The following is a 23,721-nucleotide window of genomic DNA, read 5'->3' as shown; positions in this document are numbered from 1 at the left end:
GCCCTGTCGCGAGGGAAGGACCTCAGGCCACTGCGTTCATTGAATTTAGACTGGAAGAGGTTTCAAAGAAGGATGGACCCTCCATCCTAGGCAAGATGGATTATGACTTGTCCACGGCCAAACTTCATAAACTCAAGTCCAACAAGTCCACCACTGACTTGTTGATTGTCCCTCCCCTTCCCCTGCCTAGGTCCCTGGTGAAACACATGGGACAGATCCCAAGGTAACCAAGGTGTCTGTTTTTCTACCAATTGTTTGTTTTGTCATGGATCTTTTTTTTGATATTTGTCTATTTATAATCTGAAGCCAATTTTGTCCCTTGTTTTGAAGTGTGGCCTTGCCTTGAGTGTGGTTCCAGGGACCTGGGGACCAGGTCCTTAGGGCCCTGGCACTTGCTCCTGTAGACACCTCTGCCAACACACATCAGTTCTGTCATTTTATTCCCATACCTTTCTAAAATCACCTGAGGATTTCTAGGCTTTTAAGCTTCTTCATTCCTTGTCTGGAACTGAACCACTGAAAACCGCAGTCCTCACTTGCCCCTATGACCTACTTTAGCCTCTTGTACTGAATGCCCAGTGTGCTGTAAATTCTGTTTTCCAAGGAAAGCCTCATGGGGAGAGAAAGGAGATGTGTCCACAGGCCTGGCTGTGCCTGCCTGGGCTTCTCCAAAAGGGGAGGTAGGGAGCACCAGGATGGAGGGTGCAGGCAAAGCCACCAAAAGAATGAGAACAGTTGTGTTATCATTCACCTTTGCCAACAGCCACCCCGTTTCCAGCCCAGATGGCCTGGTTCCATGCTAGCTTGCCCCAAAGCCCTGAGTGATGACCTGTAGTCTTACTCTTGAAGCTCAAGATTTTGTGTCAACTTTAAGGAATGGCTGATGGACAGAACTTCCAAAGATGGAATGGCATTTCACAGAAGCCAAGAGTTCTGAGAGCCACACACAGGTCGTCCCTCATCAGACCAATGGTGTCGCCAACGCCCAGCAACATCTGCACTTGACAGTCACCACCAAAGAGGTCAGCAAGCGACTGGACTTCTGTTTTAAAGCCAGACATCTAATGTTTTGTGTGTGCATGTCTATTATTCTACAGTGTCCTGTGCACACACAAAACAACATATAATAGTAGTGGCGACAGAAAAGCTGGCATTTAAATAGCACTAAATCTGTGCCAGCCTTGCTGTTCTGGAAGCTCTTATACATGAACATATTTAAACTTCCCAACAGCCTAGGAAGTAGGTACTTTATTTTTCCCATTTTATAGAAGAAACCGAGGCACACAGAGGTAAAGTGACTTGCCCAAAGCCACACAGTCACTAAGTGGCAGAGACAGGATGGGCCCTTGGCAGCTGGCTCTGAGCCCACTGCACTGCATATGGGCTCATGGCTGGTCACTGCAGGACAGTTTCTTATGTTTTGCTGTTAAAAATCAATTCGAGTATCTCTCAGTAGGGGTTGGTTAAATAAAACATGGTATAAGCCAGGTTCAAGAATTCCCCATAGCTGCAAAAAGAGGGGAAAATTCTACTTGTACTGATGGAGGAAGGTCTCCAGGATACATGCTAAGTGAGAGAAGCAAGGCACATGGGAGGCGGGAGGAGAGGATGGGTATATTCACACCTAATGGGTGTGGTGCGCACCGTCTGGGGGATGGACATGCTTGAACCTCTGACTCAGGTGGGGCAAAGGCAATATATGTAACCTAAACATTTGTACCCCTGTAATATGCTGAAATAAAAAAAAAAGAAAAAAAAAAAAAAAAAAAAAAGAAAAAAAAAAAAAGAAAAGCAAGGCACAGGGCCTTGGAGTCCCGCACAGCCCCCCTCTGTGGAACAAACATCTAGCTCTGTTGACTGTCCTGAAGGATGCATGAAAAGCTGGGGACAGGAGCCCCCTGGGTGGGTGTGACTGATTTCTTAAAAGGAGTGTAACCCTTTTAAAGCTTGCATTTTGTAACCATGGCATATTTTACTTACTTAAAAAACCCTACAAATCATATATTTTTTAAAAAGTCAAATAAATCTGTGACTCTGGGCTACTACTTCTGCACTCTCTCTCTGGTGAGGCACAGTGACAAATCCTGCTGTACGAACAGAGTTTGCCAGAGTGGTCTTTCCCAGGTGAGCGACAGTGCCAGGAGCTGGGGCTCCAGGACGTGTGGGGGGGTGCGGGAAGACTGCGTAGGCACTTTCCTCACTTGACAATGACGTTTGTTGCTTTGGAACAAAACATCAAGTGGACCGTGGTGCTTGGAGGCCGGCTGTCCCAGGATGCCTGTTCGGGACCTGAAGGTGCAATGTCCTCTGAGTGGGGACAGGCCGGGCTGCCCCAGGAGTGCAAGGCCCTCCTCCATGCATTAACATGGCAGGGCAGTGTTTTCAGGACCACATCCCACAAATGTTTGGAGGGGCTTGGAGAGCTGAAAGAGCAGGGCCCACGTGGTGGTGACGGGACGTTCCATCGAGGTCAAGGCAGCGATCCTGACAAGTCACACGTTGAGGGAACGTCCAAGCAGAACGTCCTCCTTCCCTATGGCTTTTGGGGGCCACCCACAGACCTGCCTGGCCTTCCCTCTGCACAGCCTGCCTCAAGTCTCTCTGGAAGGGTTAGCGGTGGCACGAGCACACCCCTTTCTGCTTTAGCTCAGCTGAGATAAGGCTGAAATCTTTTGAATAGAAGTTGATTAGATGTAACTTCACAGAGCACCATTTCCATACCCGAGTCCATCCGGGGGAGCCTTGGGGAGACTCCGCACCCCTGGGGGCTGCCCCTGGTCCCTGGCTGGCTCTGGGGCTCACATTCCTTGGGTCCGGAGCCTCCTCACCCCTGCCCTGTGGGCTCTGGGCTGTCTGTAGCCCTCCATCTAACAGCTCTAGGAAGGTTCTCTGAGCCTCACAGGCCCCACCTCTGGCCCCAGACAACTCCTGCACTGTCTGGCTTGCCTGAGGTACATTCAGCAGCAGCTGAGGCTGTCTCTGGGTGTTCCTACCGGTCCCTGCTCTCCGTGCACTGGGCCTACGCCGCCCCCACCTCGCCTGCTCCATGGCCAGGAGAGAGCTCTTTCCCCTGCTCATGAACTTGTGGCCCCTGTTGTCCTTGGTTCTTAGATGAGGGTGTCTTCCCTGAACTCCAGACACCCTCCCTGGCCTCCATCCTGTGATCTCCTTGGATGTGAGTGCTGAGACCCGCAGCCCATGGGGGAAGGGTGCTTTGAGCTGATGGGGCAGGCGGAGTACCCAAGGACAACACAACTTTGGGTGGGACACCTGCAAGAGCTGGCAGCCTCCGTCCTATCCTGCCAGTCTGCCCGGTTCTTCTTACTCGAGCCTTAAGGCAGCGATATCGACAGTATTCTATACAGAGAGGTTCTTCCATCACTTACTTTCCTAAAAAGAAAGAGGCCTCTGAATTGGGGGCTTCTAATGTTTCCTCTTTTTTCGAAGGCTCCATACAGGCCGCAATCTTCCCCGTCTCCGAACCTGTGCATCCACCTGCAGCGTTCTGCTCCCTCACCCCTTTGCCCTCCTCAGCTCCCTCAGTGCTGGGGGTCTCCCCGCAGCCCGAGCCCACACACGCCAGATGACAGCTGCCAGGAAGGCAGGCTGTGTCTGAATCCAGACACCTGCCCTTTCTGACATTCAAGTGGAGAATTCCTTTACTGTGCCACTCTTGATAAAATTAAAATGTCCTAATGCAGTCTACGACCAAGAGAGAAAGAAACCACAGTGACAGTCAGGGGTGGCACAGAGGGCTGAAATCCCGGGCCAGCTGATGCGCGGCGGCCACCTGCTCAGGAAAGGGCGCTTTCTAGTCCACGATTCTCTTTGTTTTTGATCTGTCGTCGATGGCTACTTGTAAATCAGTTACATACAAATCTTTTCAGTGACTCAAACAAATGTTGAAATAATTCTATTTGAAGAGAACCAATAGTTACTTTCACTGATTTATGGCAATGAAAAAGAAAAAAAAATAAAATCTAGGCTAAGGCACTGAATGAAGAGTTCTGCCTGCTTCAGACACTGCTATGAAATTTTCGGCGGGTGCAATCGGCCCCTCCTTTCCGTTAACACGCTATCCAAATGCGCCACACCCTGACCTTTGTCACTGACGTAGGGGAGCTTATTCAAGGACACCGAATCCTATTGCAGAGTTCCAAGCACCAGAACCCTGGACATGGTTTTCTGGCTGTCTGGTGGGCACTAAGTGAATGCCATGATGCGCATTAATTAACAAGGAATGAGGCCCAGTCTACGATGGGGGCTGCGGCCACGGGGACCTCCCAGTTGTGTGAGGCCATGGACGGCCCACAGCCCTGTCGGACCACCCACATTAGAGACAGACCGTAGCAGCTGTCCTCTCGCAGAGGCAGCTGATACTCTGCTGACTGAGAACAGCGACATGCGCCATGGAATTCTCCATGGGCAGAGAAGGCTTGGAACCCACAGTTTCTGACTAACACCACACTGGGGAAAAGCTGGATATTTTATGGTTAATCCGAGGGCACAGGGCCACCCTTCTGCTTGTACAGCTCGCCACAACACACCTGAAGCCAGCGTGCAAGCAGAATAGTAGGAGCTTGTTAGCTCCAGCAAAAATGCTCCCACGTTAAATAGGCACCAAACTGCGGGTGCCGGGCGGCTCTTCTCTTCGTTCTCCGTATTGGACGATCGTGTCACATCCAGGATAATCTCTTTCCTTTCCCTTTTCCTCTCCCTGGGGGCAAAGAGCTTAATCACCCCAAAGAAGTGTGAAGAGAAAATGAGTTTTAAGGAATGAAAAAGAAAAAACAGATGATCCAGTGGCTTACTAGGTCACGTCTATCCACCTGTGTACCTGCTACCTACACATATACACCTTTGTTGTACCTCGAGGTTTGCTTCCCTTAAAAAAACCTGCCAGCCGGTAAGCGGACCACGCTCTGAGAAAACACATCTTAATGGGCCCCCTCTTCTCTCTAGGGCTCTGCTACTGCAGGACAGTGAGGAGTGACGGATGATGTCAGGAATGACAGACCAACAAAAAGGAGCCGCGGAATCGATCCCCAAGGACCACCTGCAACTGCATCTTCAAATGCAGTTTTCCCAGTTAGATCAAAGATGACCCTGGTTAGAACCATTCACCCCTCCAACCCCTCCCCAAGGCACTGAGAATTTTTAAAGAAGTCAACACAAAAATGTTTGTAGAAAATTAAGACTTATCAGGAAATATATTAAAAGGTAACTGATTTGAAGATTAGTCCTTTAAAAATCTCTTTTCCTAAAAAAGAAAAAAAAGTTACTTATATGACTGGCGTGGAACCTAGTGCTCACCTTACTCTTTACTGAGGCCTCAACAGCTTCCAAGAAAAAGGCACAGGTCACTAATGACATTGGTGATTAAAAATGTCATCAAGTTTCCTTCATGCCCAAGGCTGTCACCTCAGCGTTCCCAAAGGAACATTCAGAGGTGGTTATATCCACCAAGAGGAAAAAAGAGATGATGCAACTGAGATTTCAGTTTCTCCTCATTGTAAAACTGATCAGCAAGTTTGACATACAAATCCCTAAAGCAAATGGCGGCACCGAGGGACGACAGAGCTGGGCAGGAAGAGGCAGCCAGGGATCTGCAGCGAGGAAAATGGATCCTGGGTCAGCGTCTTGTTGCTCAGGCTGGGGAAGCCACCCTAGCACATGGCACCTGATCGCCATGGTAACCACACACAGAGCCGCCTCATTTGGCCCCCACCACCTCTGCTGTGAGACAGCAGCCCTTACTCAAGGGCTACAACTGGTGGAGGGGACAGAAGGCAAGCCTTCCAAAGTCCCTGCCCACCTGGGAGGGAGGCCAGGCCAGCTCAGAGGCCAGATTCTCAGATACTGAGCATTTTCTCACAGTATTCTGGAATGAACCAAGCCAGGTGTACAGTTACCTGCCTGCAGCCATCTGGGTCTCCCACGCTGAGCTGCTTTAGGCAGGGAGTGGATGGGGCCACCGCCAAGGACAGAGCATCTTTCTGGGTCTAGGGGCCACTTGGGAAGGATTCTGTGGTAGCCGTGGTGAGAGCAGGAATCAGAATCTTGTGGCAATCTTAGGAACAGAGGGCTTATCCCCCTGCCAGCTGGGTGAACACTGCTGAAAGCTTCCCCCAGAGACACCGTCATGGAAGATACCAGAGTCTCCTATAGTCATTCATCCCAAGGATTTGTCCCACAGATCTTTTCAGCTACTCAAACAAGGGTTAGAATAATTGTCTGGAGAGGACCTACAGTTACTTTCACTGCCTTATTTTGATAAAAGAGGAAAAAATAAAATCTAGGCTAAGGCACTGAATGAAGAGTTTTACCTGATGGTGGGGGCCTTTCTCACTTTTAGAAAGTAATTCTAATTTTCTACTCTAAATTCCATATACTGAAAGCACGGCTACTTTAATTTTTAGAAACCCTCTTGAAAAGATAACTGATAATAAAGACATTTCACACAAGGAAAACTACCACCCATAATCTTGCCACCATATGATAATCTTGCTTTTTATCTTGACAAGTATCTTCCAGTCTTTCTGGCCGGAGAAACATTTTTGCTTAGCTGTTACCATGATGTACAAAAAATTTTTTTATTACAATATAAGAAATATTTTTCCATTTTTCTCCAAGGTCACTGTAATTATTGCTTCTACCGGGGGCTTCCCTGTGGCTGACAGACCGCAGGAGCTTGGGGTAAGTGACCTGTGCTCAACCTCCTCCCTTGCTGGGGTGAGCAGGGAGAGGCCCACCTGCCACCTCTTCTTAAATGCCACTGGCAAGTTCTGCCATGTTTGGTCTTCTCCCGGGGCTCACTGCCTGTTTCTCTCTCCCTCCTCTAATCTGCCGACTCCCCAAGAGTTTTAAGTGACTTTATTCTATAAAGTAATTTGATATTTTACAAATATCATTGACATTCCTTTTAGGAGGCCAGTGTATTTTTCCTACATTGGAAATGTGACTGTCCTATGAATGTTCCAGCACAGTGGCGACACTCTACTACAATAAAAAGTGAAAAGCCATTCTTTAAGGATTTGTTCTGACAAGTAGGTGGTTCTGGCATTGATCATAACAGACCTGGCCTCCAGGGAGACTTCCTGTTTTATTTAGGAAAAAGGGGTTTTGATCTAGAAAATGTTAGTCTTATTCTGCCAAGTCCAGTCCCACCTTGGATGGGGCAGCAAATACTCTCAGGAGTTTAGGGGAGGCCTACTTTTCATGAGGGCAGGAGGCAAGGGTAATTTTTCATGCAAATGTCCGCAAAACTCTAGCACAAACAGCTACGTCCATTGTTTTCCCTGGAGTATTTTGAACACAAGCCAGTGCAGGGTAAGTTCTCTGGTGCTTGCTAACTAAATTGGCCAACCCAGAAATGAAGTGATCCTTCTTCAGATGGATGCTCGCTCCATCTAGATGTCTAGCCAAGAAGACCTGCGGCGCGGGTGAGACAGCTTTCTGCCCTCCACTTTGGTCAAAATCAAATCAGAATATTAAAAACATACAAAGATCTCAATGGGAACTTTGATGCCACTGCCGCGCTCTGGCTGCATCTGCGCGTGGGCTGGGGCTCCTGCAGCAGCAGCCGCCGCTGCTGCCAGCCAGCTGTTCCCTGCACTACACGTTTCTCCTCGTAAAGCTTCCAACAAGCTGGCGGGCCTTGTGCTCCTCACTTAGCTTTGTTTGTGTTTTCAATGAATCAATGGGATATGGAGACTAAGCAACATGTTTAGAAAAATAGAGAAAGGAAAAAAGAGGAACGGCTCATGATGCTGGCGGCTCCTAGGAGCTGGGTGAGAAAAACTCTGCTACGATTATGGGCCCAGGGCATGAGGGGAATGTATGAGGGAGCCCAGGAGCCACGGCCAAGGGTCAGCCTCGGTGGGCTCAGGCTGTGTTCAGGCACCACGGCCAGGAGGCCTGGCAGCAGAGAGGACAGGTCCGGTCGGAGGCCTCAGGGACCTCCAAGGCTCTCAAACGCTGACAGGGGCACCCAAACTTCTCAGCCTGCACCCAGGCTCGATTTCCAGCCTCGGCCACTCTCCTGGGCGTCCCCAGCTCACCATCCACTCACACCTGAGCTGTTCCCAGGGACTTCCTGGCCACATCCTTCATGCTGCCCCACCCAGCACCTGCCTCAGCCTCTGACCTTCTCCATCCTCGTCTGGAGGCCTCCCGGATGGACTGGCGTCCCCCTGACACAACCCCACTGGGAGAGAGAGACATGCCCATCCCGGTCACTTCCTATTAGACCATGAGCCCCTGAGTGCGGAATCTGTCTCTGACTTAGACCCCAGCCCCGCACTAGGCTCTGTGCCTGGAAACCAACAGGCCACAGCAGGACTAGAACAAGCAAGGAAATGTTACCGGAGCCTCTTCACACAGCTGCCCACGCACTCTCCAGTAGAAAGCGGGGCCTCAAGGGACCCAGTTTGCCAAGAGGACACTGTATTTTCAGCTCATCAAATGCAGAATGAGGGGTCCCTTTTGAGTCTCCCCGGGATGGACCAGAGGACAGGAAAACATAAAATATATTTATATTTCATATAAAACCAACAGAAATCAGCTGGTTACCTGAGCTCACACAGCCCTGCGGCAGGGGGTCCTGTAGCGATGTCACAGAGTGCAGGACTAAAGAAAAAGAAGGGTAACGATTAGAGGAGGAAACAAAGCCCCGGATTTAAAGCTTCCTAACCGAGCAGCATCGGCCGAGGGAGGGAGGCCCCCACTCCTCATGGGGAGGGGCTGGCATGGGGGCAGCAGGCCTGCCCCGCGCTGCTGCGACAGAGCCAGGCCCCGGGCTGGGAGCAGGTGGAAGCCAGCGCCCGATCCTTTTCACGTCTGTGCCTTTGACTGATTTTCCCTCTCGACTCCCTGATTTAGCTACTTGACTTTTACCTATATTTATGTATAAATAGCATTTTCTTAATTGGTAACTCATTTTCTGCTGCTTATAAAATTAGCCAGGCATAATCTTCTCTCTCCTAAAAACTAAAGTCAGTCCCATGGCAACAGGTTGTGGAGGAAGGGGGCAGCTGTCTTCCTCCCTGCAGCAGCCAACAGGGGAGGGTGGCTGGGCGCCTCCCTGAACAGAGTCCCCTCCTCCCTCCCTGCAGTGGCCCAGGTAGGGCTGCTGTGGCCAGGCCCTTCTAAGGTGGTGGCCGGCTCCTCCACAGATCCTTCTTTCCCCACCCCTGTTCCCGGGTGGGGCTGCCATTACCTGGCCCTTGCTGCTGCCCTTGAACAGGCAGGACACCCTGGCCCAGCTCGCCGTTCAGCCAGAGCTGCATCCGGATAAAGGGTTCTCGGCCTTTCTGGGTCAGCTTGCTCCATGGCTTTGGCCGGGATAGCATGTCGCTGACGCTGCCCTGGGACAAGCCCAGCACCTGGAGTGTCAACCAAAGACACACGGTTGTCAGTGCCCAGGTATCAGCATGATGCCACAGAATGCTTCAGTGATGCACACAGGGCCGTGTGGAGGCCTGGCAGAGGTGACGACACCCAGGAGAGCGTCTAGGGCTGACGTCTGAGCACAGACCCACAGCCTGGGACTGGTGACAGCTTGGGGTGGGGAAATAAGCTTTCCAAGATTACTGGTGGGCTGAGGCCCTGGCACGAGAGGAGTTTTGGGTGAGCCATGGCTATGGCTGCAGCTTTCAGCTCCCGGGGAGAGGAGGGGCTTATACCCCTGGGTCTCATCCTGATGGCCTGAGGAGGAAGGCTGTGGAGCACCTTGCTCTTTGCTGGTGGCACCAGGAAAGGCAGAGGTGCCGGGCCAAGAACCCCTCCAGAGGCAGGGGCAGGAGGTGCCGGGGGGGTCATGGGTCAGTCTCCTTTGCTGACGCTAAGCCATGGTGGTATTTAGAAAGATTTGCTCCCTGTGATCACATGCTGCTCACAGGTAAGGGCCCAGAGGTGAGCTGGTGGGACGGGGCAGGCAGTCTGGGAATGACATTCAGCTGCAGACGATCGACAAGTTGCGCGTACACACCCGAGTTTTCTTACGCTCACATATGGCCATACATATGTATAGGCACAAACACCCCCCACGGGACACAGATGCAGCCCAGAGATATTTAGGGGCTGCATCCGATCACTCTTTTGAAAAGTTCTCAAGTTCCAGAATAAACTGCACTCATGGGCCAAACAAGTTCAACGCTATTAAGTCTCTGCTAAATTTAAGGCATGAGCACAAATGTCTATTTAAATGTTCTCAAATGATATTTTTACAACACTGAACTAGAAATTTCAAGGGACTTTAAATGCTCATCCTCAGTTCTATTCACCCCCATCACCTTTTGCAAAATCAGGACAAAGAGTTCACAATCAAGTATTGTGAGGATTCAGAGCGCAGCGTAGTGCAAATGCTGAAGGGAGGACAGTGCGGGGCGGGAGGGACGGCCCTGTGTGGGCCCCCACTGACCCAGCCACGTGCTCCTCAGGAAGGTGCCTTTTGGGGCAGGAGGGTGCTTCCCATTATACTTGGTAATCTATTAATCTAAAAGGATGTATACGGGGGCACTGTGTTTATTTTAGATTTTACAGGCATGGCTAATCCCCACCATCCAGAGTCTCAGTTACCAGGAAAGAACAGAAAGGGTCGGAAGATCGTGCAAGAAAGATTACACTTTCGTGAGCCAAGGAAGGCCAACGTGGAAACAAGGGCAGACATGCCCGGGCTGCCCTGAGCTGCGTGTTCCCCAGGCAGGTCACGTCACCTCTCTGGCCAGACAACACCCAAGGCCTTCTGAGTTATAGAGAAAGGCACAATTACGTTTCATGAAGCTTTTTCTAGCAAGTCCCTTTTGGATCTCTGCATGGCGGCCCCTCTATGTGATCAGATCAGATGGTTTTTGGCCACAACAGTCTGCAGAGGGGCCTTTCAGCTCCACTTGGCAGCGGAGGCTGCATTTGGATTCAGTCACCTGCCAGTTTGGGGCAAGTAGTGAACGTCTCCGAGCCTTAGCGTCCTTCTCTGTCAAATGGCGATTTTACCATCCACCCCACAGCATGACAGAGAGGTCGAAAGGGCAGCACAGGGGTGAGAGGCCGAGCCCTGAGCCTGGCCGCGATGGGTCAGCAAATGTGATCAGGGAGCGGGAACACTCACTGGCCGGCCTCCCTGGAAGCTGGAGAGTGGATGACACCTTATACTCTTGGGTAATTAACATGGGTGATGGCCACATGCTCCAGGATGGATACTCGGTCCTAAGCAATGAGGAGGGACGGGAGAACCCAAATCGAACCCCTACCTTCTCCCCAAAGATCCTTTGGCAGATACCGTTCTTGGCCAGCTTCTCTTTGACCTGCCGGGTGAGCTCGATGGTGTCCACCTCCTGGTACATGTAGACCTCATACTGCTCAGGCGTCAGCGGGGGCACTGAGGGCTTGGTGGGCTTTGACATGGGCACAATCGGGGAGGAAGGCAGAGGGCTGTTCTGGGGCGTCTCGCTGCGGCTGGCTCCGGTCAGACTCAACTCTGAGCTCTGGGAGTACGGGGACTCGGCGTTGGGCCACTCCTTCCAGTACTCTGCCGATGAGGGTCCCTGGAGCTGGCTGCGCTCGGGCCGCGGCTGGCTGCTGCTGACCTTGTCCTTCCCGCTGCTGGCTTCTTCGACTTTGGCCTCCTCAGAAGCGGCCGTGTTTCTCCTCTCTGGCTGGACCGTGCTCCACCAGTGGTCCTTCCATGCGCCGCTGCGGCCCACCTCGTTTTTCACGTGTCTCAGAACTCCTTGTGCAGACTCAGCTGCTCCCTGGGGGTCCAGCCCGGGGGTGTCCTGGGCCTCCTTTTTGAGGGCTGGGGGGTTCGGAAGAGCAGAGGCGCTGGCCTCAGGAGCCGCGGGGGCCTTCTTCAGGGAGAGGGCAAGGGGAGAATAGCTGGGAACAGTTGACATGGGCGAAGAGGACAGCAGCTTGGGTGTCAGGATGGTGATGTCAGTCTGGGACAGTGGCGCTTGTTTTAAGGCTGGGTCGAGGGCGGCCTGCTGGGCCTCCATCTCGCGGCGGGCTTGCTGCAGGATGGAGCGGATGGCGTCATCGGAGTTCCCGCTGCTGGACGCGGAAGAAGGCTGGGCCGGCTCCGCTGCACGAGGCAAACACAGGGGTGAGACTGTGCGGAACAGCCCCATCAGCCGGGGATGTGCTTCTCCCAGTCCAGCTTCCTTCTCCCCAGCCTCCCACAAAACATGGGTTATTTGGGAGAACCACACTGCACTATTTTTCCACCCCCAGTCAAGGAAACATTCATGCATCTTGTCTGGGCATGAGGACAGAGGACTACTGCTACTGCTCAATGGCCTGATGGCCCCTGGCACACGCCAGCCGAGAGGGTGACAAAGGGAAAGCATGAAGTTGCTCCCCAACACGCCCTCTTGGGCCTCCCTTCTGAGAACTTTAAACTTAATGTCAATTCTCCTGTGCTACAGTCCAAAATCCTAGTGGTTCTGTCAAAGTTTAGAAGCTAACCGCAACATGAGACTGGAGTCTCTTGATAACTGGCCATGTGTGAGCTGGCTCCAAATCTTTGCTGTGGTGTGACCAGCCGCAGGCAGCCGCCCCCATAGGAAGAGGGAAGAGGAGCCACAGTGAGGTTCAAGGGAGTCCCTGGCCTGGGACTCCAGGATCTGTGGGCTTAGGAAGTCACAGGCATCTTTGGGCCTCATTATTCCCATCTGTACACTGGGAGGGTAATGGACCACATCGCTGGCTGTTAGCTATTAAAATACATATGCCCAGGCCCCCTGCTACGTCTGACTGAGGAGAAGCGGGGCTGGCCTAGCATCTGCATCTGTCACCAGTTCCCAGGTGACTGTGGAGAGTGGTCCTGGCTGAATGCCCCTTCAGGACGCCCTAGCTCTGATCTGACATTTCAGGAGTCTATGGCCTTCCTGGCTCTACCCCTTGTTCCCCAAATCATACACCTTCACAGCCAGGGGAGGAAAGCATACAAACTGGCTTGTTGTGTGCTTTAAATGATGCCCCGAAATGCCTAAAATAACAGCAACAACCTATAACCTTCTCCAGTGCCTTCCTACTTCACAGAGGGCCTTCCTTCCTCAAGCTCATGCGCCCTGTGGCGTCCTTGGGTGCGGGCAGTGCCACCAACCACTTTGCAGATGAGGAAACCAAGGCTCAGAGAGCAGACAGGCAATGAAGGGAGCCAGACCTCGGAGCAGGTCTTTCCTCTCTCAATTCCTGCTGGGCGGCCCGCTAAGGCCTCTGGTTGTTCAGACACCTGGGGGCAGTGCTGGCTTAAACCTCAATTCTGGCCAACCAGGGCAAGAACCACGCTGGATTGAACGCTCCATCCACTGCCAGGCTTGAGGTCCCACAAGGACTAGCGCCGACCACCCTGGGGCCTTCAGGAGGAGGCATATGGTAGCAGAAGGCAAAGTGCAGGGACCAGAGTTGGGAGGCTGGGGTTTCTACCCAGTGACTAACATTTAATGAGTTTGGGCAAATCATTTTAACTCTGAGGCTGAGTTGGATAATCAGGAATAACAGGATAATAAAACCCATCTTCCAGGTTATGAGGGCTCCGTTGCAGCAGAGTGAGGCAGGTGAAAGTGCCCAGGCCAGGGACCCAGAAGGGAGCACTGAGCTCCCCAGCCCCACACTGAACAAGGCACGTAGGAGGTGGAGAAGAATGAGTGACCAGGGTGGTGGCCAGCTGGTGGTTGATGCTCAGCTGTCATGGCTGGCAGGCCGGGCAGGTGCCCGTGGCCAGGTCTGTGGTGCGGGGCTCTGCGGAACAGGGGCTGCATGGGTATGGGACAGGCCTGTGTCTGTGTGCTGAGCCCCAGGAAGGGAATTCAGACAATTGGCTTCTCCTGCAGAGAGTCTGAGTCTGCAGCGTGGTGCTCCTCTCAGGCAAACAGAGTTCGGACAGAGAGAGGCAGAAACGTGGGAGTTTTTTCCTCTTGGAAAACGCAGCTGTCAGGGAGCGTGGAGCCCCAACTCCCAAGGCAGGTTGCAGAGGTGGGCGCCTAACCACTAACACTGCCCGTTCCTTGCTAGCAACATTTGAGTTCGCACAGCAGCTGTTAAGAATTTATTTTTTGACTGTTCTTTTTCAGTTGCATTTGGTCAAGTGTGATAACAACCAAATAACGCAAGCCTGTACTGCATTTAAGAAAGGATATTGGATACAAACTACTTGGTAGTTTAAGTTCAGTTAAGGAGATTCTAGGGGAGAGGTATGATCTTGCGTCAATGCTAGGGAATGACATGATAAGAAGAATGGTAACTGTTAGCAAAACTACGAGTCACACAGACCTGCTCCTCTCTGCGTGCGACTTTTTGCTTGAAAACAAAACCTTCGCTATTGTTTTAAAAAAAAAAAAAAAAGTTAATTACTGCTGACCCGAACACTCATGACACTTCTTTTAATTAAGTTTGGAACACAGCGGTTGAAGAAACAGAAGCCATACCAGTTTTCTGCACTTGGAGCTCCCTCTTGGCTTGTTCCAGGATGGACTTGATTGCTTCGTCAGAGCCGGTGTCTGAGGCTCGGATCCGGGTGGTGATGTTACCTGCAGGGAGAAGTCACAGCAATGACATCAAACCCAAACCTTGAATGAAAATCAGCGCTGCACGAAGATGTCATTCTGACAAAGAGCCCCGAGCCAAGGCTGGTGATGGTGAGGAGGCAGGTGTGGCCTCCCCATGGCCTGTACTGGCTGTGCCGAGACACTGGGCAGGAGGGGCTTCCTGCTGTGTCTGCCTTATAGTAAATATTACTCTGCCAGTGGGAGAAGCTCTCACATTTACCCGAGCTGGACACTGCCCGTGGGTTACTACCAGGGAGAACAAATCATTTCATCCAGTGTAAAAAAAGATGAAAGATTAAAAGGCATTGTTTTCCATGAGCCATTTAAAAGCAACTCCAACAAACAGTTTGGCCTGAGACTCTGTTCAGCTCTGCCCACTTACTGGAGGCTGGCAGCCCACACAGGGCAAGCGGGGAAGGAGGGCCGAGGGTGAGGATGATCGCCTGTCAATCATTTGCACTTACAAGGTGAAGAGGCACAGGCTTAACTTAAAAGTTCTGAATCTGCTATCACATAATGTCTTGTTAAAATTTATGCACGAGGAGAGAAGCCTGCAGAAATTCCTAAAGGATAAGAATTCACTCTTACGGTCATACGGTGAGGCTCTGCAGAGCAGCCCCACGTGTGGATGCAAGGAAGCTACCATGGCCCGGGGCTGGCCCCAGCTCTTCCTGGAAGCCGTCCAGGTATTTTAATTTTTCACTACCTTACGAAATAGGAACCACCACAGTAAACCATTTAAAAACAAGTATATCACTGGGATGAAGCCCCATTGAAGACGCAACTCCAAGGAGTGCAGTGGGAGCTGGCTTGCCAAGGCCCCCAGGAGAACCGATTGGATGTGGAATTTGTCCACTCCGGAGGACCTTGAACATACTTCAGAGTTAAAAGTACGAGGAAGCAGCAGTATCTGATTTGACTCGGTCACCTGATTTTTCTCAGAGCAACAATTCTAATTCTTTCACCTGCTTCTGAGAAAATGGGAAAAGTGTAATTGGAATCTGAAGGGGGTTGGATTTGGACTTCAGGGATGTATCTTAGTGATACCTGTTTGTGCCTTGTCTGCACTCAGGAGAGTGCGGGCAGCTCAGCGGGGAGGGGCTGGGTGAATTTGAACCCGTGCCTTGTTTTATACTTACTAGCTCTGTTTTTCCATCAGGTTCCAGGCCAGAATCACACTGTACAGTTTTATCCCAAATACACAGCTAAGGACATGCTGCTTCCTAGGTTACTGACTGCAAAGAAAAACACCTGCCTGCAACATACCTTCAGACCCACTTCTTCGTTTCGGTACTTCCTGAAATAGTCTGTTCAGGCTCTGGCCTGGATTCTCTGTTGAAAAACAAGTGTGGTAAGAACAAAACAATCAGGGGAATGGTGGTGTTGACGATATGGGCTGCGTGACATGAAATCTGAGCTGCCTGTTGCTAAAGAAAGGGCTCAGGGCTTCCTATGCAACTTGGCAGTTACTAGAAACTTTGGAGAGGCCCTTCCCTGGCTGACCAGCCCGTGTGGGCCACGGCTCTACTGCAGGAGATCAGACAGACCTAAGGAGCGGCCTAGGGCAGCAACGCTGAGAGGGTGCGAGGGAGGGAGAACTGCCTTGAAGCAAATCACCCGCCAGCCCCCAGCTCCCATTAATCATCCGAAGACATTCAATCTCGGTTAACATCACCATGAAACGCCCCGTGTTCCCGGTGCAAATTGATGCTGTTCAAAACATCTTTCTCCATTTGAGTCTAAATTTCAGGGTGTTTCAAATGTGTCTGCCAAAATGACCTCTCTATATCCCCGTTGATTTAGCAGACTGATCCGCTGTTCTTAAAGAGGGAAGGAATTCTTGAAATTATGAATGTGACTGATGTTTTATCTTTTTATGGAGAGTGGAGTAGGGTGTTTGAATAAAACTTGCCTGTAGTTTGCTCAAGCCAGGCCCGTTTTGCTCATAATGCTAAACAAATCAGTGATGGAACATAAACATTGTAGGTAAGGTGACCACAGGACGCACCCTCTTCTGTGGGTGGGGGGAAGAGGAGGGAACGTGTCTGGGATATGCTCCCCCCGGAACACCAGCTCTGTGTGAGGATGGAGCCCAGTTGATGGCTGCCACGGGGCTGTGTGGGATCTCCTCCCAGCTGGAGGCCAGCACCCAAGGCCACCTGGACCCATGGACGCTAAACATGCTGGCATGTCGTGTGTCACATAATTCCCTCCAATTCGATACACGGTATTAAAACACTGAGTTTCCTAAATGGAAGGTGCTGAGTGTTTCAAAGGCCAGATCTCCCACATCTAACAGCCTTAGCTCATGCCGGTCCACCCTTGAGCTCTGGACACGATAGGACTAGAGAGAATTTTACCTGATGTGATGTACAGATGTTTTATCACACGCACACACACAGACATAGATACACACAACTCCGTGACGGGCTCACGTGCTGGCACCAGCCCACGCCAGTCTCTCACCTCTTTGTCTGCCTTGGATGCTGCGGAGAGCCAGGATGTTCTGCTCGTCCGAGAGGAACTGCTTCATCTTGTGAAATGGCTCCTTGCCGCGAACGGTCAGTTTATTCCATGGCTTGGGCCGGGCCAGAATCTCGCTCACGGACCCTTGAGACAGTCCCAAGACGTAATGTCCGAAAATGCGCTGTCCGATATTGTGCTTGATCAGCTGCTCTTTGACCTGCCGGGCGATTTCTGCAGTGTCCATCTCCTCGCCCTCGGAGACGCTCCCAGCACTTTCTGACTGGCTGGGGGACGGGGCCATGCCATTTACATCTGGGCTTTGTTGTAATGGACTTTGGGAAGATATGGAGTTTGTGCTGTATGGACCTGTTGAAAAAATCATGCTTGTGCTTCCTGCTTCCTGCATGGCCTTGGAGTAGAAGGACTGCATTAGCTGTCGCTGGAGGAGAGAGTTTAGTGCAAATTTTCCTGTAGAAGCCAGGGGTAGGCTGGGGCTTGCCAGGGATGAGCTGAAAAAGTCTTGACTTAACCCCGCTGGTGAGAACTGGTGTGTACCGTTAGTATTGGAAGCCTGCTCCCCCGTGTTGCGGGGCAACTGAGGAGGAGGGGAGGCCGGCAAAGGTCCAGGGCGCCGACTCTCAGGCTGGTCTTTCCCTTTTCTCCTGGCTGACCCTACAAGGAAGGGCAAACAGAATGCATTATGGGGGATTCCAAAGGGAAAAAAAACCAAGACCAAAATGCAAAGTTTGCTCCACAAAAGGGAAAAAAAAAGTGCAGATTTTACAAGGGCCAATGAGGTGTGTTGGTTTGTTTTTCGATTGAATTTGTAAGTCAGCCAAACAAGGCCCCCCAACACAAGCAACATGCATTCATGTTTGCGCCTTTCTTGTACGTTGCAGCCTGGAGAATCCCCTAGACATAGATTCAAACTCCTAACGTGGCAAGGAGCCGGTAACACACACAGGGAAGAGTCGACAGGTCGCAGGCCTGGCATCGGGCCTCTAGCCTTCGCGCTATTACCAGAAGGGCCCGCCTGAGGAGCAGCAAACACTGACATGTTAGGACCAATGGGTTCGCTCACACCTCTTGCTCTGAGTCCACTCGATCGGAGGCGCGCACATTTTAAGAATGCAATATCATCGAAGCCCGAGACACCTTTAAACGGTTTACCAGCTGCCAAAACCAGAAGCACAGTCAGTGACGCCACCATTTTGGGATGAGCAAAGAAAGGCTAAGGATGGGGGACGCGTCCCCAAGGAAAACCTGACAAAGGAAGAAAAGCTCCACTGAGCCCAGAGGGGCAGGGGCTAGCCCTCTAAGCAGCCCCTGGAAACACCATCAGAGAGAGGCCGAGTTCGCATCTGCCCCGGCCTATGTGCAGCACAACCAGACACAGATCAGAAAAGCCAACGTCTCCGCCGTTTGTCCCTCCTGGGATCTCCGGCCACATTGCCCCTAACTGACCTCTGCAGACTTTCTGCGGCTCGCGAATCTCGGTGTCCGGCTTTAAGCAGGAGGGTAGGGGAGGGAGAGTGGTGAGGAGGAGGAGACCCAACACTCGTTAGTCAAGGTTCTCGTCAACCGGCGATGCTCCCGCCATGCGTCAGCCCAGACTCACGGTTCACCTTCCTCTTCCTCGACCCCTGGAAGCGAACCAAGCACCGCGCGCGAGGCCTGGCCAACCTACCGCTCAGGTCGCTGTTGGAGATGCGCAGCGCGGCGTTCTCGGACTGCAGCGAGCGGTTCTTCTCCAGCAGCAGCACCTCCAGGGGCTTGGCCGCGTCCTAGACGGGGCAGAGTGGGGCTCACTGCGGGGCCCATCGTGGGGCCGGCCACCCACCGCTCCCCAGGGCCACTAGGCCCTGTCCTCTGCCCACCTTCCCTCCCAGCTCTGCATCCAACTCTGACGGGGACAGCAGATTTCCCCCATGTATGTTTGACACACACGTGGATAGTATTCATGTGCCTTTTAAAAAGCATTAATTTCAGCTGAAGTCTTTTCTCTTTCTTCTGCTCAGACTTGCATTGCTTCTCTCGACAGTTAATTACCCTCTAATCTATCCCCAAACTCAAGCAGTTGAAACCTGTGTCTCATTTGGCAAGAGGACCAGCTGCTGAGCCACAGACCCGTGTCAGGAAGTGATTGTAGCAGTAACCCCTCTCTTTCTGCCAGCCACGGAGGCGTCTGCTGCCTTCCGGGCGTCAGGAGTGAGATGCCACTTGGGACAGAAATTCTAGCTGGCCACCAGATGACCCTGCACCTGTGTCATCCTGCCCCTGTGGCTTTTCCACTGAGGTGGTGTGTAAAGTTCCTAAGCCAGTCCTTTTCTGGCTACTCCTTAACACGATCCGAAATTGTTTTTTATCCATGTTCTTAGTATCTGCCCAAGTGAAATAGTTTCACTTGAATGGAGTTACCAATTTGGAAAATGCTAACTTTTCTCTTTTTGCCTCTTTTTAAAGATAATTTGCTTTAACTTGGTTACATGTTCTTGACGAATAACTCATCAGCTGTAAACGAGAGGCCTCAGATAGATATCGAGACAGAGAAGCACGCCTGCCCAAGGGACCAACGGCGACCAGCAGTGCTGACGCAGAAAGCAAAGTGAGACCGTGTACCTGTGTTCCAGCTCCCTCAGATGGTGCAAACTCCATGGACTTCAGAATACTGAAAGAGCAAGACAGAGCGGTTACTTTCTGCTTATACCTTTGCTAACAGCCACTTTAATAAGCATTAACATCACAATTTCCTGCTCTCCAGGAACTGAGGAACTGACAACTTTAACAACTTCCTTGGCAATAATATAATTTGATAACGTCTCTAGAATAACTATTCAACTAGCAGTTGGCTGGCAAAAGTTTCTTGCCCAGCATGTAAATCATTCCATATGGAATCACACCAGGTCTGTTCAGAGTATAATTTTAAAGTTTAATACAGACATAACATTGTTGCAAAAGGAATGTATTTGTTAAGCTTAAAGGGAACGAAAAAGTTGTAACAACGAAGCTAGAGAGAGAGAGCAACTGATCGGCCCTGTGCTGGCTTGGTAACTTGTACCCACCAGGGACCAGGGGAACCGGGCAGGGAGTGACATCTCACATGTAGATGGCTCAAAAGCGCACCGGGCAGACCCTCTCTGCAGCTCCAGGCGGGGAAGGAGCGCAAAGACCAGGGTGTGGTGAGACAAGATGATTTCTCAGTCCTTGGTACCGAAAGGGGCCGCGCCCTATCACTAGAGTCTCTGGACTATCTCAACAAGTCCAAGAGCTGAGCAAGTCCGCATCCCCAGAACTCCTGTTTTTCAAGTTCCTGTTGCTATGGATGCTCCTTCCTTTCTGTGAGTCTATGTGGCCCTCAGGAGCTGCAAGTGTTCCTTTTAAAAACAGAGCACAGAAAAGCAAGACTCAGAAGGGGCTGGCTGCACCATGCCAGCTGCACTTTCCCTGCGTTCCTGCAGCCACGACTTCAGCCTCTGTCCTGTGAGCTCCATGGAGTGTCATCAAGACACCATGATGCGTAAAGATGCCATTACAGGCAAAGGGCCCAGAGCCCCAGGAGGTCGCTGTGCTGGGTAAGCTCAGGAACTCTGTGGTTGCATCTCTGCAGGGGTCCTCACGACATAAACAAATATAGGAACAAAGAGGAGCTAACATGGGTAAAACGTAACATTACTGTGTGCTGTTGAAAGTAAAGACATGAGTCTGGACCCCTTCGCATCAGACAGGAGAGATGTGATGAGCCGTCTGGACAAACTTGTCTTTTCTTAGTGGGCTTCACGATGTTTGCTACTATACTGTTGCCCCTTGTTTGATACCTTTTATACTAAAAACACAAGTGTCTCATTTATTCAACAAATCTTCACCAATGACCAGGGACATGCCTGGCCCCCGGAGGAGCAGAACCATTCCTGACACTCGCCCCATGAAACTGACAGGCCACGGCAGGTCACAGGCGAACATCCAGATGGTCTGTAGAAAGAGAACCTGCTGGGGACCCTTGGCAGGGGGATCTCCTTGGGCTGGAGATGGGGTCTCAGTTTCGTGAGGAGGAAGCATCTGAGAGGCCCTGCAGAAGTGGGATGCTTACAGACCACTGTGGCGGGCAAGGACCCTAATACGGCACAGCCTGTCGGGGACAGGGAAGGGGACATGGGTGTGTCCCAAAAGACACTTGGTTCACTGGGAAGTGGGAAGCCAGGAACACATTCTTCTTTAAGAATGTGTCTCGCTGCATTGCCCGGGCTGGACACAAACTCCTGGGCTCAAGCGATCCTCCTGCCTCGGCCTCCCAAGTAAGTAGCTGGGGCTTCAGGTGTATATCACCACACCTGGCTTTCAGGAACACATTTTGGCAGAAAAGCCACCTGAGTGGAGCTTTCAGATGTCTGTGTGGGGGGGTGGTGCTGTGTACTGATGCAACAGACAGGCCGGCAGGAACGTGGGCAAGGGGCTGGCGAGGTAGCCCTGTGGGAAGCGGTGAGGGCCAGCCTGAGGCACAGCAGGTGACAGATAGGAGGTAACAGACAGGTGTAGGTCGGTTGTAGGCCAGAGCCCAGACGCCCTGGATCCCTGGGGAAAGAGGTGAGCTTGGTGGAGGAAGAGGGGGATGGAGGATGATGACCAAGCCCGAGGGCAGGAGGGAGGGGCTGGGCGAAGGCCTTCACAGTAGAGTTTCTCTGGCTTAAGGCTAGGAGAAGGCCTTGTTTCTTTTTCTTTCTTTCTTTTTTTTTTGAAGGGGGAAGAAGAGGGAAAGACTGGGAGAGGGGAGGCAGGTGTAGAAGGTCAACCAGATAAAAATAAGCTGCAGAGGCTGGAACTGCCAGTGAGGGCTGGGGTCCGTCCGTGGAGGTGCTGGCAGAGGCTGTGGCCGGAGCGGGCTGGCTGCTCGGGGAGAGAGTGCAGTGGGGGCAGCGACTGAGAGCGCCCCGGCCGGGGAGGTCGTGGCCAAGAGGAGGCTGAGGATGAGAAAGTAAGAAGTTCAAAGAAGCCATGGAGGGAGCTTTGTCAGCAGGCCAGAGGGAATGGAATTAAGAATACAAAGAACAACGTGGCCAGTGGGAGTCGGCTTGTCTTAAAAGGAGAAACTGAAAATATCAGCGAGAGAGAAAGTGGCTGAAGGAACAGCAGGAGCAGCAGGAAGGAGGGGAGCTTCGGTCTGGGGGGAGGGTTCACCTGGAAAGACAGGGGTGGGGTGGGGGAGATAGAGCTTAAGACCAGAGGAGGGACCCCATGCAAGGGGGAGCCGTGTACGTGTGCAGGGGCTGACTGTGGGCTCCAGGCTGGGGGAGGAGGTCTGCAAGCGTGGAGCACAATGGACTTGGGGACAGGTAGGGATCAGGCTTGAGAAGGAGGCAGAGGTGGGAGGGACTGGGCTGGGGCCTGAGAAGGGAACCTCTAAGTCTGAGAACGTCAGTGTCAGCCCCGCAGGTGGGACAGGCTTTCAGCTGTGGCCCCCCACATGGGGAACGGAGGGTGGGAGGAGGTGGCCGGGGTACAGGAGGCCAGGTGCACGCTTGCAATCACAAAACATCTCCCTCCTCTGCTCTGCTTCTGTTTGGGGAGTTTATGGCCGAAAAACAAGCTATCTTATCATTTTTGTAAAGGCAATGGTTCTGTGCATATTGGAATACTTTAAATGCAGAAAGTTTTATAAAAACGTCCACAGAATTCAGGGACAGGGCTGAGTGCAAACACCCAAGTGTCGGATAGCCCGGGATGCCGTGCAGCGGCAGAGCGCAGGCTGAATTTACGTGCCCCGGCCAAGACTCAGTGCAAGGGGCCGAGGCTGCCCTGTCACCAGTGTGGCATTTGGTAGCAGATGGCCCTAATGAACCCCAGCTTGTGAGGGCCACAGGCGTCTCCATACTTACTTCAGCTCTTTCTTCACCTCTTCATAGTCAGCCTGGCCTTTGAGTTTTTCTTCCAGTTGCTGAAAACAGAGAGGAACTTTATTAGTGGCCATGTCTGACAATAGGACTTCACTGACTACATTCGCTGCAGAACACACAGCCAGCCCCGAGAGGGGAAGGCAGCTCCGGCAAGTGGAAGTTGGCAATGTCGGGCCACCTCTCCTCCTCCCTGCTCTGGCCTGGCCAGTGTGAGCGCGTGCACGTGTGTGCACACAAGCAACACAAGGTTATGACACAGGACTTAATAAAAGCAGAAGGAGAAAGCTTTACGGAGGTGGAAAAGAGACGAGGCAAAGTCCACTTGGTATGGAATGCCGCAGAACAGCAGACGGAAGAGAAGCTCTCCTGGAGTTTGAAAGCAGCCTGTAGTTTTCATAAGTACGTTGGGCTGACTGACTCGTACAGCTGGCTGTCCATACCTTCGGTGGGGCCCCTGCTAACAGGGACGCAAGCCCATTGTTGAGCAAGGGCATCGCACAGGCCTCAGGAAACGTGCATTTGTCCTCCTGAACCTCGGATGCTGGGATTTTCGGGATGGAGGCCTGTTCAGATGGGTGCTGCCTGGTTCCCCTGACAGCCTGTCTGCGCCCTGCAGGGAGGGCCCTGCCCGAGAGCTGCTGCTCCCCGCGAGGGCGCTGACCGACGGGGCCACAGCAGGCACAGGGGCTCCTGGGCACACGCTGCTCCTCGGGGAGCAGTGGCCGTTTCCTAATTATGATGATGCTCTGACGTGCTCCAGAAAAGTCTGGGTGTTTGTGTGGCCGTTTCTGCCCACAGCTCTATGGGGCCTTCATGCTGGG

The 23,721-nt window shown here is 52.1% G+C and overlaps 1 protein-coding gene across 4 annotated transcripts in view; it reads right to left on the bottom strand.

Annotated features, from left to right (window-relative positions):
* Positions 1-23,721, bottom strand: part of CUX1 (cut-like homeobox 1) — a 365,653-nt gene that overhangs the window by 52,343 nt on the left and 289,589 nt on the right. For 3 of the 4 annotated variants that reach the window (XM_012663953.1, XM_012663954.1, XM_012663951.1), the window contains 3 exons: positions 22,883-22,941; positions 19,632-19,680; positions 18,700-18,796 (listed from right to left, as the gene is read on the bottom strand). In XM_012663953.1, coding sequence (XP_012519407.1) covers positions 18,700-18,796; positions 19,632-19,680; positions 22,883-22,941 — 205 coding nt within the window. Of the gene's footprint in view, positions 1-8,571; positions 8,629-9,217; positions 9,384-11,249; positions 12,080-14,426; positions 14,529-15,812; positions 15,879-17,012; positions 17,685-18,699; positions 18,797-19,631; positions 19,681-22,882; positions 22,942-23,721 lie in introns of all 4 variants that reach the window. The other variant, XM_012663952.1, reaches the window with a different exon arrangement.

This window comes from Propithecus coquereli, unplaced genomic scaffold (genome assembly GCF_000956105.1).
Source record: "Propithecus coquereli isolate 6110/MARCELLA unplaced genomic scaffold, Pcoq_1.0 Scaffold840, whole genome shotgun sequence".
NCBI lineage: Eukaryota > Metazoa > Chordata > Mammalia > Primates > Indriidae > Propithecus > Propithecus coquereli.
This window is presented reverse-complemented; position numbering and strand designations above follow the sequence as displayed.